This window comes from Pelodiscus sinensis, chromosome 1 (genome assembly GCF_049634645.1).
Source record: "Pelodiscus sinensis isolate JC-2024 chromosome 1, ASM4963464v1, whole genome shotgun sequence".
In the NCBI taxonomy this organism is placed as follows: Eukaryota; Metazoa; Chordata; order Testudines; family Trionychidae; genus Pelodiscus; species Pelodiscus sinensis.
Genome location: NC_134711.1, coordinates 312,838,088 through 312,858,192, shown reverse-complemented (window position 1 = coordinate 312,858,192; position 20,105 = coordinate 312,838,088). Strand labels below are relative to the sequence as shown.

Genomic DNA, 20,105 nt, shown 5'->3' with positions numbered 1-20,105 from the left:
GCTCGATCTGACCCACAGGCTGTAGTTCCCTATTCCTGCTCTAGGTGCTTACATATTGATTGTTAAATACTTTTTTTCTAGTATTTTTTCTGGAGACCTAGGCTAAATGGTCTGAGAGTCACAGGGTCCCCTTTTTAAAGATAGATGCTATGTTTCTTTCACCTGTGAGTGGAGATCTCAGCCGTCCTCTATGAATTCTCAAAGACAATAGCTAACATTTCCGAAATTATTTCAGCTATTTCCTTAATTATCCCAGGATGAATTTCATCAGACTATGCTGACTTTAACATTCGTTAGCTTGTTCTTTCCCTAGTTTTGTTTGTGTCCCTTCTTTCTTGCTAATATTGTGTTAAGTATCTGGTCACCACTAACCTTTTTTAGTGAACACTGAAGCAAAATAGACATTAAACATCTCAGCCTTCTTGATGTTACCAGTTATTAACACTTCTTCCAGACTAAATAAGGACCTTCACTTTCCTTTGACTTTCAATTTCTTGCTCCTTTTCGAAAGTGAAAATAAAGTGTAGTGCAGCTCTTTTGACAGCGGGGAGCTTTTTCGGCAGATCCTATACTCCTCAAAAAATGAGGAGTACAGGATCTGCCGAAAAAGCTCCCTGCTGTCGGCAGAGCTGCGGCTACACTTTACTTTCACTTTCAAAGGGTGCGTGCTGGGTACAGCTCTCGAGCGTGAGTATGCAAATGAAGCCCGGGATATTTAAATCCCGGGCTCATTTGCACTTCCGAAGTGCTTGATTTTCATCCCTTTGTCGGCAGAGGGATGCAGTCTAGACGTAGCCGTGGTGTCTACACTGTGCTGTATCATGGGAGATGCTCTCCTGCCGACTTCCTTTATGCTTTTTAAAGAGATGGAGTACCCAAATAGATGGATCTCCCCTTGGTAATGTCCCCTACTTTCTGAAATTAAGTTGTTCCCAATACATTCCAAGAATTTACTGGAAATTTTGAATTTGCTGTATTACTTTTCCAACAGATGTCAGGGTAACTACCAGATGTTTAAGTTTTTGGTGGCCTAGTAGACTGCTTCCATGACACCATTCCTAATTTTCTCTTTATCCTGAGACATTCAGCTGTCTAGTTCGCTATTTTCTACACTTCAGAACTAGGGATGTTAAATTGCATATAATGAGCTAATTGATTAGTCAATTAGGGGGTAGAGCAGAGCTGCAGCGGGGTTACCTTCCTAACCCTGTTATGACACTGCCTTTTAAATGTATTAAGAGCCTGGCAGTTCTTAATACATTTAAAAGGCAGAGGCATAGCGGAGGGACTGGGTGCAAGTGGGAAGTCAGCAACACCACCTCCTTTGGCTATTTGTATTTGAAAAATAAAGTTTTTTAAATCTAAAACGTGTTTACTTTTTTGTACATTGTAGGCAAATGAACGTCTAACATCTGGTGAAATAACACAAGATGAATTCCTTGTTGTAGCTCATCAGATTCGTCAACTGTTCCAATATCAGGAAGGAAAGCACAGATGCAATGTGTGGGATAGTCCTACAGAAGAAAAATGTGGTATGAAGAAGAAACCACTTCTTTCTGATGCTGAATTAACATATTATGAACATAAGGCTAAATTGAAAAGAACACAAGTTCAGCATTCATTTCCAAGACTTGATCTGTTAGATCCTGATGATATCTTAGACTATCATTTGACTGATGCATTGCTCTCTGGAATAGAATGTGAGCAAACAAAAGGTATACGTGGAGGACAGTTTGACAGAAAAGAGCAATTTGGAGAGAGGTCAAGACGGCATTCTCCCATAAGTGGTAATAGACCTTTTCCTGATAATCTTTCACCACTTGAGATCCGGCGAAGACACGATGAGCAAAATTCTTCCAAGGGAACAAGAAGTTCTAAAAACTTTGATCCTTATGATAGCTGGGGAGAATCAGATGAGTTCAGAGATGCACTCAGGCAACAAGGGAAAAGTACACCAGAGTTTCAGAACATTGATGGAGATGGATTCTGCAAATTTGATAATCGTGAAGAAAGACAGATACTTGGACAGAGTGGTACATATATTATTTTGATATTATTGAGGCTAGGAATCGTGAAGAATTTCAGTAAGTAACTATTCTTTTAAATTTTAGGTGTTCGAGAGGAACCAAGATCCCCATTCGGTGAACATTTCAAGAGACCTAGATATGAAGATCCAGAGAAAACATTTACAGAGAGTCCAGGATCAAGATTTGGGGGCATTGATGTAAAGCCGAGATTAGGTCCACTCATGGAAGACCGACCTCTATTTGATGGCTCGCCTAGACAGCCTGCTGCAAGGGGAGGGGGAGACGGACAAGTTGGTCATTTTGTTGATGGACCTTCTAATAATTCAAGTCCTAGAATTGAAGGGCCACTTGCACAGGCTTCAATGAGGTTTGAGGGGCCACTGGGTCAGGTGGGAGGAGTGGCTAGCTCTCAGTTTGATGGGCCTGTAGGACAGGCAGGGGGTGGGGGTACCCTGAGGTTTGATGGGCCATCAGGGCAGATAGGCCCCCTCAGATTTGAGGGGCCCCTTGGGCCAGTAGGTGCAGGTGGTGCACTAAGGTTTGAAAGCCCACTGGGGCAAGTAGGAAGTGCTATAAGGTTTGAGGGGCCTGTGGGTGGTCGCAGGTTTGAGGGGCCTGCAGGCCAGACTATGGGTGGCCTCAGATTTGACGGGCCTCATGGTCAGCCATCTGGTGGCCTCAGGTTTGAGGGACCCCATGGTCAACCTATGGGATCTCATGGTCAACCAGGGAGTGGACTCAGATTTGAAGGACCTCATGGTCAACCTATGGGGCCTCTTGGTCAACCAGGGTCTGGACTCAGATTTGAGGGGCCCCATATGCAGCCAGTGGGGCCCCATGGTCAACCAGGAAGTGGTCTCCAGTTTGAGGGGCCACATGGTCAGCCTTTGGGGTCACATGTTCAACCAGGAGGAGGTCTGCGTTTTGAGGGGCCTCTTGGGCAATCTGTAGGGTCACATGTGCAAGGAGGGAGTGGTCTCAGGTTTGAGGGTCCTCTTGCCCAGCCAGGGCTTGGTCCTAGGTTTGAGAGTCCATCAGTCCAGACAGGGGGTGGACTTAGATTTGAAGGGCCTTTGGGTCAGACTGGTCCAAGATTTGATGGCTGTCATTCGTCCAGATTTGATAGTCAACCTGGTCAGCTGTCCCTTTTACAAAGATTTGATGGATTACATGGACAACCTGGCCCAAGATTTGAAAGGGCACCTAGTCAACAGACACCTCCTAGGTTTGATGGCCCACCTGGACAACAGCCACGATTTGATACACCAGTACCTCAGAGGTTTGAGGGTCCTCAGCACCAGCCAGATTCAAGGTTTGCAATGCCTCTAGGTCTTCAAGGGCCAAGGTTTGAAAATGTAGCTAACACTGCTGCCTCAAGACTGGAAACAATAGCTTATGGGCAAACTGGTCCATACAGTGAACATCCCAGTCAGACTTACAGTGGACCATCCCATGGTATGCAGTTCCAGAGGCATGAAATGTTTGATACATCTCAAGGACCAAATTTCAATGGGCCACCTGGCCCTGGAGCACAGAACTTTCCCAATCCACTTAACAGAACATCTGGACATTATTTTGATGACAAGAATCTTCAGGGTCCTCAATATGGAAACTTCAGTAACTTGCCTAATTCTGTATCAGTAGGAAATACTCCGCAGCCACAACAGGTAAGATTGTTTAGTATTAAACTTGCCTACATCTGTATAGCAAAATTTTATAAGTTTGAGGGCTTAGGAGACAGCAGCCCTACACATGGCTTAAAATTAAAAAGCAACTAGTTGGCTATCCGATAAGCATATTCTTATCGGATAGTCAGCTAGTGACTCAACTCGTCGCTTCCCCCTCTTGCTGCCTCTGTCTGAGAGGCGGCAAAGGGGGGTACTGGGGAGAGTGGGCTTAAAAGCACTGTCTCTGTGGGGGTGGGGGGGACGACGGACGCAGTGGAGACTTGGCAGCACTTCTGCCTTTGAAATGTATCAAGGGCTCTTGCTACATTTCAAAAGAAGAAGCTTGGCAGGAAGAAGAAGCATGGGGTGAGCAGGGGTCGCAAGCAGTCCCCCACTGGCCTTATGCTCCCTGCTCGCGTTTTGCTTCGGAAATGTACAAGAACCCCTTTTGGGGCTCTTGTACATTTTAAAAAGCAAAAAGCATGGGGCTAGCAGGGGACTCCTTGAATCCCCCACTGACCCCATGCTCCCCGTGGCACTTCTGTCTTTGAAATGTAGCAAGAGCCAGCAAATTGCATCAATTATTTGATTAGTTAATTAAATTTAACATTCTTAATTTGAATATAATTGGCTACCATCTTGAAATAATATTTAGTCCTGCCACAAAGGCAGGGGGACTGGACTAGATGCCCTCGAGTCTCTTCCAGTCATATGACTGAATTTTAAAGGGACATAATCTGATAATATTGGTTCCAAATTGAAAGGGTTTTTTTTTTTTTTAAAAGAAATATCCTAATATGAAAAATGCGAATTTTTTTTTAATAGGTTCAGGTATTTTCCAGCGTGTTTTAAAAGTTTCTGAAAGTGAAACCTGACCAAAACAATAATGAAACTGGTCTATTTCCGTTAACTGTTTGAATGCAAAAATAGCTGTGATTGGGGTTATAAATCAAATGCAATATTTTAACTAAACTTTGCACAAAATTAATTCCATGGAGAACATTATAAACTTAAGTACATATAAACATTTTCTGCAAGAGAAATAGAGGCCAAATGCTTCTTAACTAGTGTAAGTAAGTAGGAAGAAGCCGTGTGGATATGTGTAGTTTATTGAAGCTACAAAATTTAATGCTCTCAAGAAGGAGGGAGGTTATTAGGAATACGGAATTTTGGCACATGCTATTTGTTGGACAAAAGTTTCCTGTTTAGAAGACATCTTTCACCGGTGGGTTAGGTCAGTTGGCTTCAATATTGATGATTGTCCTGCAAAAATTCTCAGTAGATAGAATTGTGCCAAACAAAACTACCTAATCAGAAAATTTGACTTCTACAAGCATTCTTCATTCTCAGGGGGTCGTAAGCTGAATATGATAAGATCTGCTAATTAAATGCATACCAATAGTTAGGTGTTCTCATATCATAGTGGTAAAATTTTAAAGAACATCAAAGGCAGCAGACCTGAATCCAGAAGTATATAGGCTGAAGGAATTTACTGATCAGTTTGTAGAAGGCAGTTATAACAGTAGAAGTAATTATAAAAATTACTTTTTCTCTCTGGAATTCACTAGCATGTTTTGTTTTTATGGAGACATTCTGGATTCCATTATTTTTTGGTACAAGTGATACCATTTAAATTTTCAGCTAAAAATCAGTATATTTACTTCATAGCAGAGTTTACTTGAAAATTAAATGGGTAGGCATACACTTGCATTTTAATGCCCAATTTTGGTCAAAAGAAACAGTTTAAAAGAAGCAATGGTGAGCCAGTATTGGAAAATGAAGTAGGCCTATTGGCTAAAAGAAACAAACATCACTTGTTAAAATAAGTAAACATGGAAGTCCTTAGCATTCGTTAGGTCCTCCTCATTCCCCCTATATGCTTGGCAATACAAATACAATTTGAATTACTGTGTTGTCAATTTATAAGGAGCCTTCAAAAACATATGCAGCCATTCCATGTTGATGGATATAAATAGGCAATGCAGAATGCAGAGGTTCCCAAACTGGGGTGTTAAATATTCAGTGAGACGCAACTGGGGCCTGGGTCAGCCTGAGCAGGGAAGGAGGGAGTACCACCTAGTTCCGCAGCTGAGCCCAGCTTCCTGTCCTACACCCAAATGCCAACCCTGGTCCTACCCCCAGCTGTGGCTTCAGCTACCATACCTGTGTCTACATCCCTCTCCCCCTCTCTTCTGGAGCCCTGGATCTGCTCCTGCCTGCAGTTCTGGGAAGAGGAGCAAATGGGAAAGAGGGTCACAAGGTAAAAAGTTTGGAGACTACTGGCATAATGCTTAAATTGCAGCAAGGGAGATTTACATTAGACATTTGGAAAATTTCCCAACAGTGCAGGGTAGTTAAGCACTGCAACAAGTTACATGGGGGAGGTTGTAGAATCTGTTTTTGGACATTTTTAAGAACAGGCTAGACAAGACACTTATCAGGGATGGTCTAGATCAGGGTGGGCGAAAAGGCCCACTGGGCCTTTTAATTCAGCTCTTGAGCTGCTGAGGAGTAAGGTTAGGGGCTTGTCTTGCCCTCCTCCATGTAGCTCTTGGAAGCAGGGGCAACCAGGTGGCGCTGCATGCGGTCCCCACCTGTAGGGCCAGCTCTGCAGCTCCTACTGGCAGGGAACAGTGGTCACTGGAAGCTGCAGGGGCATCATGTAGAGCTGCAGGGGCCCCCTTTCCCATAGAAGCTGGAGGGAGGTTGGGTTGCTACCTACAGGAACTGCTTCAGGTAAATGCTTCCCAAATCATGCACCCCTGAGCTTGCCCTGCCCCAGCTCTGATCTTCCCCTTGCCTCTTAAGCCCCTTTGCCCCAGCCTGGAGCATCCTCCTTTGCCCCAAACCTCTGTCTGAGCCTAGAACTCGCACCCCCAACTGGTGCCCTCATTCCCTGCCACTCCCGTGCTCCCAAATAAAGATGTTAAAATGTTATCTGGCTAATCATATAGTTAAGCACCGCTGTGCAGAGCCATAGCAGAGGTAGCTCCAGGATCTGACTCCAGCCAGAAATGAGCAGTCCTGACTCATGCTGGCTCCGGAGCCTCCCACGCTGTGGCTCTGCATTTTAAATGTAGTAAGAGCCACTGTGAACAGAGGCTGGTGCTGGAAATGTACAAGAGCCCTGCTGTGCCTCTGCCTCCCCTGTGGAGATGCTGCTAGGGGGAACCAGCTTAAAGCTGGTTCCCACCAGCTCCTGCTCCCCTCTGCTGCCTCTTTCTGATAGACGAGGGGGGGGGAGTGACTAGTCAAGTCGCTACTCGATTATCCGATAAACATTTGCTTATTGGATAGTTGACTAGTCGCTAACATCCCTACTCCCAAATCCCCTGTTCCCACTGAGAGCCCCCACTTGCCTTTAGAACCCTTTAGTTCCAATCTGAAGCACTCATCTGTACCCTGAACCCCTCAACCCCAGGCCAGTGTCAGAGCCCCAGGCCATCCTATATCCCCCCCCTGCACCCTGACCCACAATTTTGTGATCATTTATATACCTCCAGGCCAAAAAGTTTACTCATGTGGCTGTTTGGCTGATTGAGCGTGGCTAGTTCACTATCGCAGTAGCCATTATAGTGCCTACTGCTTCAGAACTGGTTGGACATAACGGGTAACACTCAGACTCAGTCTGTTCTCAGTGCAGGAAGCTAGACTAGATGATCTTTTGAGGTCCATTGAAGTCTTATATTTCTATACTGGGGATACTTAGAAATGAATAACAAGAAAGAAGATTTTGTAATTCAAATAGCTATGAAAAAAGTACATAACTTTTTACTTTTATAGGTTCCTGGTATATCTGTATCTTCTCAACCTGGATCTTACAGTCAAGGACAAACGTATTTACCTGTACTTCCACAAAATCCCGGAAGCTTTGTTCAGACTCAAGCAGGTATGTACGCAAATTTGTGCCAGCAATTTTAAATTACAGGTTGAACCTCCGAAATCTAAAACTCTCTGGTCTGCCAACATCCGTGGTGCGGCAGGATCACGGATGTTGCTGGATCAGAAAGCCCTGGGACCCAGGAATGTGAACCCCATCCCTGGGGATCCCTTGCGGCGTAGCAGTGGGATCGGTGAGCCCTGTCCTTGGGAATCTCTGGCAGGGTAGCAATAGGACTAGTGAGCCCCATCCTTGGGTATCCCAGGCCGGGCCAGGCAGGAGTGGGGCAGCCAGAGGTGCAAAAGCAGGGCAGCTGGCAAGTACTGTCTCTGGGGGTTCCCTGTAGGGTGGGGGAGAAGCAGGGCCATGGCAGCTGGGGAGCTCTGTCTCCGGGGAGCCATAGCAGGCTGGAGCCCAGTGGCAATGGGGCTAGAGCGGAGCCAACCATAGGGGTGGGGTTGGGAGGAGTGTCCTGGGATGCCGGTGGCAGGGACCTCCCCATATCTGGCTAATTCCCTCATTTGGGACAGGTCATGTCCCAAAGATGCCAGACAAGGGAGGTCCAACCTGTACTAGGCAAACTTTGTGCATCAGAAACGACAGAACGTAGCAGCTACTCAGGTAGTCGACATCTCGTCTACTGGACAATATGCACTTCGTGGCGTATTGCCACCTAGCACTATACTGGGGTCCTGATTCAGTACTTGCCATTTAATTGCTAATAAATAAAATTTCTGTAATACTTGAATTTATTTTGGAAGTTCTCCATTCAAGTATCAATCAGGTCGAGTACTGATTAGTTTATGTAACCCATGTGTTCTCTGATGTTCATTGCTTACTGAAATACATTCCATTTTACATATCACTATCAGGAATATTCATCATCCAATCCAAATTCTGTGAGAAAAGATTAGCCCTCAGATAGAACCACCTCTGTTTTGCCATTCTGTTATCTCATATTTTTCTCTCCCCTCTCTGTTCCGCCATTTTTTCAGCTTTTCGTTTACCAGATTTCCTTTTGTTTTGTGCTCTCTTGGTTCTTTGTTAGTCAGCTTCCCTTTGCAGCTACTCCCTCCCCTTACATACTAAGCATTCAAAATTTGTCTGCCACCCAACATACCATACATGCTTGTTTTTGGAATATATTCTTTTCTTAGTCTGAATCTAGAAAATAGTTACATTTGATTATTTGATTTTGTGCACTTAATATATTATGAAAACCTTTAGTTTTGGTCTCTGATATGCAGGCGTGTATGGTGTAACTTGACATACGCACATCAGCCGTACTGCTCCGTGTGCCTTCTCTCACCCATACAAAAGCATTTTCAGCATTATGGCATACTAAAAACTGTGCTTAGCAACTATTTTCTTTAAAACATTAACTTTTCAAAAAATTGTTTTAAATGTGTATGAATAAAATACACAAGATGACTTTTATATCAAAGTTTGATTTTCTTGCATGGATCAGAAATATTGTGGTGTTGCTGGTTTTTTTCACTTAGGATCCGTTCCACTTTCATATCCTGATAATCATCTTGGCCAGCTTGATGTAAATGAGTTGTTCTCTAAACTCCTTAAGACAGGAATCCTCAAAGTGTCAAAACCTACTGATTCCACTTCAGCACGTATGTATAGCATTTATCCTCTTAAACTGCCTATTTAGGGGAAGAGGTAGATACGCTGGAGGGCAGGGATAGAGTCCAGAGTGAGCTGGACAGATTAGAGGATTGGGCCAAAAGAAATCTGATGAGGTTCAACAAGGACAAGTGTAGTGTCCTGCACTTGGGACAGAAGAACACCAAGCATTATTACAGGCTTGGGACTGAATGGCTCAGTAGCAGTTCTGCAGAAAAGGACCTGAGGATAACAGTAAATGAGAAGCTGGATATGAGTCAACAGTGTACCCTTGTAGCCAAGAAGGCTAATGCATATTAGAGTGCATTAGGAGGAGCATTGCCAGCAGATCCAGAGAAGTGATTATTCTCCTTTATTCAGCTCTGGTGAGGCCACATCTGAAATATTGTGTCCAGTTCTGGGCCCCCCACTTTAGAAAGGATGTGGACGCATTGGAGAGGGCCTAGCAGAGGGCAACCAAAATGATTAGGGGGCTGGAGCGCGTGACCTATGAGGAAAGACTGAGGGATTTGGGTTTTAGTCTGCAGAAGAGTGAGGGGGAGATTTGATAGCAGCCTTCAACTTCCTGAAGGGAGGTTCCGAAGAGGATGGAGAAAGGCTGTTCTCAGTAGTGACGGATGGCAGAACAAGGAGTAATGGTCTCAAGTTGCAGTGGGGAGAAGTCTAGGTTGGATATTAGGAAAAACTGTTTCACTGGGAGGGTGGTGAAGCGTTGGAATGGGGTGGAATCTCCATCCCTAGAGGTTTTTAAGTCTGGGCTTGACAAAGCCCTGGCTGGGTTGATTTAGTTGGGATTGGTCCTGCCTTGGGCAGAGGGCTGGACTTGGGGACGACCTAAAGTCTCTTCCAGCTCTAGGATTCTATGATTTTAACACGAGTGTACTGAAAAACTCCCAGTAAAAATCTTGATATGCAAAGACTCTAATTTTTTGTCAAGTAGATGTTCTAATGATTTTCTTATGGCAAATAAAATGGATATGGTGTCCTATAATTTGGGAGTGCCCATTTTGGTGCACAGAGTGAAGTGAACTGTGTTTGGTAACTTCCTTTTAAAACTTCCACAGTTGAACAGTTTACTTGTAGATTTTAGCTAACTAACACAGCCAGATTTCCAAATAAAATCAGTCCGTCTGCATAAATCTGTCTTTGGTTCCATCCTTCCATATTTGTTTTAATAAAAACAATTGTTTAAAACATCGTTTGAAATTGCTTTAGCTTATGTATTTTATAGATTTCTTTCAAAACCAAGGATTTGGATGAGTTAGAAAAGTCAGTTGAAAATGTGCCCAAATTCAAATTGTCGATTGAATTGGTTAATGCAGTGTAGTGTGTATGGCGTTACCAGGTTCATTTTATTCTTTGAATAAGTTGAACTATTTCAGAATAACATCTTGGCAGATTGACAGTTTTCCATCTGCGCTTTTTAGAAGTGAATGAAACTTCTACCCAACCAGCTCCAGAAGAGGACGAGGATGACCAAGATCAGAGTGAGGATCAAGATATCCCAGATCTCACGAACTTTACAGTTGAAGAACTAAAACAGTACGTGTACTAATGTGGGCTCAGTGTGCACTCTGGGTAATCATGACACAATAGTATATAGGTAGTTGAATTGTCATTTCTTCAAGGTAATTTGGGAATCTTCTAATTGTAGAAGATTTTGATATTACAGTAGAGTGAGAGTGAAGGAAGAATACAACTCTGTTTCATTATTATATTAATGGCATATCATTTACCGTAAAATCTTCCATGTGAAATGTATTTATACACATTTAATTCTTAGAAAACATGCAGATTTTTGAATTGGACCAATATTTAAAAAATGCAGTTTGAAGTCAGTGGAACTGTTCATATGCGCACCTGCACAAAGGTTTGCAGTTTTGATCCTAATATTTTTTTTATTCACATCAATTTGCTTTTTTAGATCATTAGACTCAGTAGATCTAAAACTGGAAGCATGTGCTAATATGCTTCTTATGTATGGTTACCTAGAGATCTCTGAATTCATTTTAGGTCTTTCACAAAATTAGAAACTATGGAAACCTATGCTCTGACACCTGTTTTAGTTATATAATGACTTCACTGCTTTCTGTGTTGGCAATGAGAATCCAGCATACTTCACTGAAATGTTTTCTCACCCTTTAAAAAAATCACTTTCTGAGTAAATGTTAACACTTGGCAATTTTTTTCTCTTGTAGGCGCTATGATAGTGTTATAAATCGACTATACACTGGTATTCAGTGTTACTCCTGTGGAATGAGGTTTACAACTTCACAGACTGATGTATATGCAGATCACTTGGACTGGCATTACCGACAAAATCGCACTGAAAAAGACATTAGCAGAAAAATTACTCACAGAAGATGGTACTACAGTTTAACAGTAAGTAACACAATAATATCTTTGAATGTGTCTATATGAATAAAGGAAAAATTAGTCCCTGTGCAGGTGCACTGAATCAGGTGTGTTGCATGGGATGTAAATCAGCACAAAATTTGGCCTTTTTATAATTGATCATCTGGGATTTCTCCCTCCCCTTTTTTCTGTCAGTGGATATCTTACTATTCAGGCAGTCCCCGGGTTACGTACAAGATAGGGACTGTAGGTTTGTTCTTAAGTTGAATCTGTATGTAAGTCGGAACTGGCGTCCAGATTCAGACACTGCTGAAACTGACCGCCAGTTCTGACTTACATACAGAATCAACTTAAGAACCCCAGGCGTCCCCAAGTCAGCTGCTGCTGAAACTGATCAGCAGCTGATTCCAGGAAGCCCGGGGCAGAGCAACTCTGCCTGGGGCATCCTGTAGTCAGCGCTGGTCAGTTTCAGCAGAAGCTGACTTGGGACGCCTGGGGCAGAGCAGCTGGGGTGCTGCTGGGTTGCTCCAGTAGCGCCGCTCCTCGGTGCTACTGGACCAACCCAGCAGCACCCCATCTGCTCTGCCCCAGGCGTCCTGATTCAGCCGCTGCTGAAACTGACTAGCAGCAGCTGAATCAGGACCTGGGGCAGAGCAGCTGGGGTGCTGCCGGGTTGGTCCAGTAGTGCCCAGAGCGGCGCTGCAGGACCAATCGGCAGCGCCCCAGCTGCTCTGCCCCAGAGTCCAAAACAAAAGCCTGGTCTGCTGGGGGGGGGGGGGGGGGGGGGGGGGGAAGCACACTAGCTGCGCCCCCCCCCCCCCCCCCCAGCAGACCAGGGACACGGGGAGCAGAGCGGCAGCGGGGTGCCGCGCCTCTGAGGCTTTGCCAGAGCAAAGCCTCAGAGGCGTGGGGAACCGCCACTGCTGCCGCTTCAGTCTGGGTGCCTGTGGTCTGCTGCACCCAGACTGAAGCCGCAGCCGCGGGGGGGTCCCGCGCCTCTGAGGCTTTGCTCTGGCAAAGCCTCAGAAGCGCGGGAACCCGCCCGGTGCCCCTGGTCTGCTGGAGACGGTCTCCAGCAGACCAGGGGCACCGGAGCAGCTTACGAACGGGGCTTTCTCGCCCCGACCTCCGGGGCGAGAAAGCCCCGTTCGTAAGTGCGGATCCGACGTAAGTGCGGATCCGCGTAAGTCGGGGACTGCCTGTATATTTTAGAAATGTCTGTCTGTTTATCTGTGAGTCCATTTGTTCAAGAACTCCTAAAAAGGTAAGAGCTTGGACTGTCAAATTTGGTATGTAGCTTCATCTTATAACTTAAAGCAAGCTCAGGGTTTGATTGTGCCAGAATAATGGGATGTGTGTGGAATTCAGTTGTTTCTCAGGAGGTTTGGCAGGAGGGCCAAAGAAAGACCAGAGGGGGGGTCAGTAAGGCACTCGAGATGGGGACTAGGACAGCTATAATCCCATTGGGCTGGCAGGAGTGGAGAAAGAGACAGGTGTATCGACTATATATTTCAGAGTTTGTGTGCCGCCTTGTCTGTGTGTTGTGTGTCATCCAGATGGGGAACCTGCACCCTTCCCCTGGCTGTGCCTACAGGAGCTGCAGCAGCCATGGATAGGCACTTTTCATGTGGCCCCAAGCTACTGGGGTGAGAGAGGGCTAGGGTTGAGAGAGGGCTAGGATTGTCTTCTCTTCCTCAGGGTAGCCTGCATACTGTACCCTTATGTCCAGCCCCACCCCAGAACAATGTTTTAAATGAAGAAAAACTAAACTTTTTGAGTTAAGGACCTGAGCAATACCAGGTAAATCTAGTAAGAGCATAAAAGAAAGCTTTATAGAGAACTAACAAAGTCTTAAGACTATTGACCCTTTTTTGATAGTCTCAGTTAAACAGGAATGATTAAAACGAGGATAGGTGTTGAACTACATTGTTGCTGCAAAGAGAGGTTCCTGTAAAACAGGCTTGCATTACAATGGAGCAGTGTGCAGAAACCTGCACGGCTACATCTCATACTGTATCTTTAATGAGAGAGTTTCAGTGACAGCATCTGAAGAAGTGGGCTATGCCCACAAAAGCTCATGATACCGTCTACGTGTTTTGTTAGTCTTTAAAGTGCTGCCAGACTATTTGTTGTTTTTTTAAGTTTATCTTTTATTAAAAATGCTCTCACCTCTTGTCAAAATAGAACATTTGGGGTTCTGTATTTCTAAATGTGTAAAAGTTATGATTAATGAAAAGATGGCCTGGATATTAATTTTATTAACTTCCTTAGGACTGGATAGAATTTGAAGAAATAGCTGATCTAGAGGAACGTGCCAAGAGTCAGTTCTTTGAAAAAGTACATGAAGAGGTTGTATTGAAGACACAAGAAGCTGCTAAAGAAAAAGAGTTTCAAAGTGTTCCTGCTGGACCAGCTGGAGCAGATGAGGTGAATTTGCATATTTAAATTACCTTGATTAGCCTACATAAAGGGATGGTCTAATTCTGAGCAATTTTACAGCTTTTCTTTTTATCCCTAAGTATTTTATGAAAACTGTGACATTTTATCCTTGTATCTAACAAATACATGTTAGAAATGTACCTGTTTGGAAGCTGAAGCTTGGATTTAGCAGACTTGCAGTAGGAGAGAGGGTAGAGGCAGGCAAACTGAAAAAATTCTTAGTCGGCCAATAATAAGCTCTCTAACTTGTGTTTTTATTCAGGCCTTACTCAGAGACATTACCACTGAAGCCAATGGAAATTGGCTTTATTAAATGCTGAATAATAATTAAGTTCTTAAATGTTACAGAGTAGCAACAAAATTATGATAGACATCCTGAATTTTATTTAAAGAGGAAAGTTATATGATCAGCTATGAGTTGTTTATACTGGCAGAATACCAAGGTGGACAAAAGTTTCTGTTACCTACATTAGCTGACACTTAACTATACATTGTGTACATAGGAATGTGATGTGTTCCAATGTGTTTACCTTGATTGTTAAAATGTCCCCTTAGTAAACTGTAGTTAGCTGCTTCTACAGAAACTGGAAAGCACAAAAGCGTTAATTAAATGTTTGTAAATTTACTTAGCTATGTTTTTTCCCTTCTTTCAGAGCTGTGAAATTTGCCAAGAGCAATTTGAACAATATTGGGATGAGGAAGAGGAGGAGTGGCATCTCAAGAATGCTATTAGAGTAGAAGAAAAGGTATTCTGAAGCTTGTTACGTTTGGAGTGTGATGGTTGGGATTGCTAAAAGCCATGGTAGATTGAAAAAATAGCATGGGTGTTCAAAGGTCCTAATGGTGGAGGGGCAGCTCAGTCTGTCCTCACTCTTGAAGAGTTTTCTCTGCTGCCTTTTAGGTTTAATGGTGCACCAGAACTTCTGCACCATATAGGAGGGGGTATCCTCAAAGTATTTATATTTTAGCATACATGCTAGCTCATTCTCTGGTCCCCCGCTGGGTCTCAGGGCAGCTCTCATGCTGCCCCTCTGCATTTTCAAAAGGACATAGCAACGGCAGCCTGTCCGCTTGTCTGTGTCAGCTGTGTCCCTTCAGAAATGCAGAGGGGCAGCATGAGGTGGTTTGGGAGGGGGAAAGGGGGCATGGCAGCTGCCACTGTGGCGTCCCTTTTAAAAATGCAGAGGAGCAGCATGAGGGTTGTCCTGAGACCTGCAAGGGGCCAGAGAATTAGCCAGCGTCTTTGCATTCCGGCTTCTCTCTGTGATCCCTTTAAGAGTTCAGAGTGGTAGCCAGGAGTTGTGCTCAGATGCAACCTGAGCCAGAAGTGAGTGCTTAAAGCGCCCTTCTTTAATGACTAGTCAAGTAGCCGATGAAAATTCCATTGACTACTCACCTAGTAGATTAATTGATATTTAACATCCTTAGTCTAAATTAGCTGATACCACTCAAGAAAGATCTTGAGGTCATTGTGGGTAGTTTTCTGAAAACATCCCCTCAGGCCTGGCCTACACGAGGAGACAATGTTGAACTAAGTAAGATACACAACTCCAGTCATACGAATAGTATAGTTGAGGTCAATGTACCGTATATCAAAGTTAACCATTGCATCTGGACTGTGGGGGGGTCAATGGGAGAAACTTTCTCCTGTAAACTCCCTTTACTCTTCTTGATCCAATGGACTACCATAGTCAATGGGAGCATGATCAGTGGCTGATTTAGTGGATCGATCCTGTAAATCGACCCCAGGGAGATAGATCCTCACAACACTGATCTCCTGATAAATGTAGACAAGGCCTTCATGTGCACAGGTAGTCAAAAAATGTACAGTGTTGCAAGTCAGGAAAGGGTAGATTGGTGTTTCTCAAAGTGGGTTCCTCCATTGGATTCCTCTCTCAAGTTCTGCTACTCCTTCCCAGTGCCTCCTGCATGCTGGGGGACACCAGGTAACAGCTGTTTCACAGCATATGGAAGGAGTAGGGTGGGGGCAGAAAAGGGTGTGAAGAGGAGGTGCAGGGATGGAGCAAGGGTAGGAAGAGGTAGGACAGGAATGGGGCCTTGGGAAAAGAGGTGGAGTTAGAAGCAGGGTCTGAGGGGAGGGAGGAGGCGGCTTAGGGGCATGTGAAAAAATAAATAAAAATGGGTATCCTCAGGATGCTGAACAGTTTGAGAACTTCTGGGATAGATAAGACAGAAAATAAACCTCTATATCAAGGGTGGGGAACCTTTTTTTAGTCAGGGGCCACTGACACCCAGAAAAATCAGTCGGGCACCATATGAGAGAAACAAAAAAAGCACCCCTCGTCAGTGCGTACTTTCCAATGCTGGGGGGAGCCCCGAGCTTCAGGGGCCTGATCCGGGCAAGCTGGAAGCTGCATCTGGCCTCCGGCCCCCAGATTCTCCACCTCTGCTCTATATAAACCCATAGTATGGCTACATCTTGAGTACTAGATGCAGGTCTGGTTGCCCCATCTCAAAAAAGATATATTGGAATTGGAAAAAAATGATGAGGGGTATGGAATGACTTCCCTGTAAGGAGAGCTTAATAAGACGGACTTTTCAGCTAGCAAAAGAGATGATGAAAGAGTATATATTAGAGGCATCAGGTTTAAAACATACAAAAAGAAGTATGATGAAATGCATCCTAGAATACTCAAGTTGCTGATAAAGGAAGGATCTGAACCTTTAGCTATCATCTTTGAAAAATCATGGAAGATGGGAGAGATTGCAGAAGACTGGAAAAGGGCAAATATAGTGCTCTATAAAAAGGGAAATAAGAACAACCCAGGAAACTACAGACCAGTCAATTTAACTTCTGTGCCAGGAAAGATAATAGAGCAAGAATTTAAGGAATTCATTTGGAAACATCTGTAAGAAAATAAAGTGATAGGGTAACAGCCAGCATGGATTTGTAAAGAATAAATCATGTCAAACCAATGTGATAACTTTCTTTAATACGATAACAAGTTTTATGGATAAGGGAGAAGCAGTGGATGTGGTATACTTAGACTTTTAGTAAGGCATTTAATACGGTCTCGCATAATCTTATTAATAAACTAGACAAATATAATTTAGGTGGGGCTACTGTAAGATAGATGCATAACGGGCTGGATAACCATTCTCAGAGAGTAGTTATTAACGGTTCACGGTCATGCTGGAAGGGTTGAGGTTCTGCACAGGTCTGTTTTGGGACCGGTTCTGTTCAATATCTTCAACCATTTAGATATTGGCATAGAGAATATGCTTATTAAGTTTGCAGATGACATGAAGCTGGGAGGGGTTGCAAATGATTTGGAAGATATGGTCATAATTCAAAATGATCTGAACAAACTGGAGAAATGGTCTGAGGTAAATAGGATGAAGTTTAATAAGGACAAACCAAAGTACTCCTCTTAGGAAGGAGCAATCAGTTTCACACACAGAGAATGGGAAGCGACTGTCTAGGAAGGAGTACTGCAGAAAAGGATCTAGGGGTCATAGTGGACCACAAGCTAAATATGAGTCAACAGTGTGACGCTGTTGCAAAAAAAGCAAATGTGATTCTGAGATGCATTAACAGGAGTGTTGTGAGTAAGACACAAGAAGTCATTCTTCTGCTCTACTCTGCACTGATTAGGCCTCAGTTCGAGTATTGTGTCCAGTTGTGAGCACCACATTTCAAGAAAGATTTGGAGAAGGTCCAGAGAAGAGCAACAAGAATGAAAGGTTTAGAGAGGCATGAGCTATGAGGGAAGTCAGAAGGAATTGGGCTTGTTTAATTTAGAAAAAAGAAGACTGAGAGGGAACATGATAGTGGTTTTTAAGTACCTAAAAGAGTGTTACAAGGAGGGAGAAAAAATGTTCTCCTTGGCTTCTGAGGATAGGACAAGAAGCAATAAGCTTAAACTGCAGCAAGGAAGGTTCAGCAAGGATGGTTTAGGTTGGACATTAGGAAAAACTTCCTAACTTGTCAGGGTGGTTAAACTCTGAAATAAGTTGGAGATATTTGAAAGCAGGTTAGATAGACATCTATCAGGGATGGTCTAGATCAGCGGTTCGCAAACTTTTCCATATGGGGACCCATTTTGATAATTCAGGAAGACTTGGTGACCCAAGGCAATTAAAAAATGGGGGGAGGAGGGAAGGCAGAGCCACCTGGGGAGACACTTGGTGACCCTTTTGAAATGTAATGGTGACCAATATTTGGGTCCCGACACATAAGTTTGGGAAACCCTGGTCTAGATGGTGCTTGGTCCTGCCGTGAGTGCAGGGGAGTGGACACGATGACCTCTTGAGGTCCTTTCCAGTTCTAGTGTTCTGTGATTCTATTGATGTGTACTGCACAGTAAATCTGTGGAACTCTTTTCCAGAGGATATTGCTAAGGCCCTATATAACAGGGTTCAAAAAAGATTGATAAGTTTTTAGTAGATTAAGTCCATCTGTGGCTGGCATGTGCAGGGGTAATGTCCCTAGCTTCTGTTTGCCAGAAGTTGGGAATTGGCTTCAGGATGATTACCTGATCTGTTCATTTCTTCTGAAGCAACTTGCATTAGCCACTGTTGGAAGAAGGATACTAGGATAAATGGGCTTTTGGTCTGACCCAGTATGGCCCTTCTTAAATTATATTTATATGTATTTGGAACATATGAAATACGCACCACTGTTATATTAACCATTATAACTATCTGAGTGTGGGGAGAGGGAAATAGTTGATGCTGAGAAGGGATGCTAATAAATGGATTTGCGGTCATGATAATTAACTGCTTAAGCCGCATTCCTTGCTTTTCATACCTTGTGATGGTGGAACATACAGTCTAATAACTTTAACATGAAGTTTTGGTGGAGAAATTATATTTATGATCAGCATTAAGGACAAAATATATTTTGCTCAGATTTACCTTTGGGCATTAGAAACCAAGCATGGAAGACTTCAGTTCAAAAGTGAATTCTTAGGGAAGTTAGGTTATGCGACAGTGAAGTGCATAATCAAAAGTGTTCTGCAAACCTAATTTCATAACCAGTGCAACTGATACATAAAGTTCATTTGTTTGTTTGAATATGTAGAGAAGTCACATGGTATTCCTTTTTTTAGATTTATCATCCATCATGTTATGAAGATTACCAAAATGTAAGTGTTTCATTATTTATGCTCAAACATTTTATTATGAGGTTGATTTTTTTCCTTTGTATTGAGAGATTTTGTACAGAGTGAATGTATTCAGAGCATGCTACCCATTTCTGTCACATGACTAGAAAAGGAACTGCAAGAATGATGGTGTAATGGTAACTATAGAATTGAAAACTAATTGGGAAGCTTATTGCTTAACTCTATGGTGTCATAGCAAGTCAGCTTATATATCAAACAGCAATAAACAAAAGCCATAAATAGAATATATAGGTCCAAATGTATGGGGTTAAAGCTTTTAAATCAGAATAATTTGCTGAATGGTGTGAATTGATCCTGATGTGATTTTTGTTTCTAATTTTCCTTAGATGTTTAATGTGAATAAATTCAAATTCTTGGGTTGGGGTTAGCGAGGAGCATACTATGCTTTATGGCAATATACATCATCAGTGGCTTTCAACTTTTTTAGTTTGTGGATCCCTAAAAATTTCAAATGGAGGTGTGAATCCCTTTGGAAATCTTAGATATAGCTGTGAATCCGAGGGGGTATGTTTAATAACAGGTTAAAAATCACTGTTATATGGTAATGACAACTTTCTGCAATCCTTAGACGTAGTCTGCAGTAGGGATGTGAACAACGAGCCAACTATTGGATAAGCATTTGTTTATCGGATAGTCAACAGGCTAGTAGTTGCTTCCCTCTTTGCTACCTCTGTCAGAAAAAGGAAACTGGAGGGAGAGGGGGAATGCTTCTAAGTGGCAGCACTGCATGGAGACTGGTGCCAGATCCTGGACTCCATATGGCACTGCTGCTTTGAAATGCCGCGTGCAGCCTGGGGGCTAGCTGGGAGTCCCCAGCTGGCCCGGGCTGCACATGGCTTTTCGAAGCAGCAGCGCCATGTGGAGCCCAGGGTCTGCCACTTTGAGAAGCTGCATACAGTCCGGGGTCCCCAGATGGCCCCGTGCTGCACACAGCATTTCAAAATGGCAGTGCCAC

At 43.5% G+C, this 20,105-nt stretch overlaps 1 protein-coding gene across 1 annotated transcript in view; it reads left to right on the top strand.

Moving 5' to 3' along the window:
* PCF11 (PCF11 cleavage and polyadenylation factor subunit) overlaps positions 1-20,105 on the top strand; it is a 32,554-nt gene that overhangs the window by 10,794 nt on the left and 1,655 nt on the right. The window contains exons 7-15 of the mRNA XM_006132176.4: positions 1,394-2,033; positions 2,112-3,694; positions 7,478-7,583; positions 9,077-9,199; positions 10,637-10,751; positions 11,408-11,591; positions 13,836-13,991; positions 14,657-14,749; positions 19,076-19,111. Coding sequence (XP_006132238.1) covers positions 1,394-2,033; positions 2,112-3,694; positions 7,478-7,583; positions 9,077-9,199; positions 10,637-10,751; positions 11,408-11,591; positions 13,836-13,991; positions 14,657-14,749; positions 19,076-19,111 — 3,036 coding nt within the window. The remainder of the gene's footprint in view (positions 1-1,393; positions 2,034-2,111; positions 3,695-7,477; positions 7,584-9,076; positions 9,200-10,636; positions 10,752-11,407; positions 11,592-13,835; positions 13,992-14,656; positions 14,750-19,075; positions 19,112-20,105) is intronic.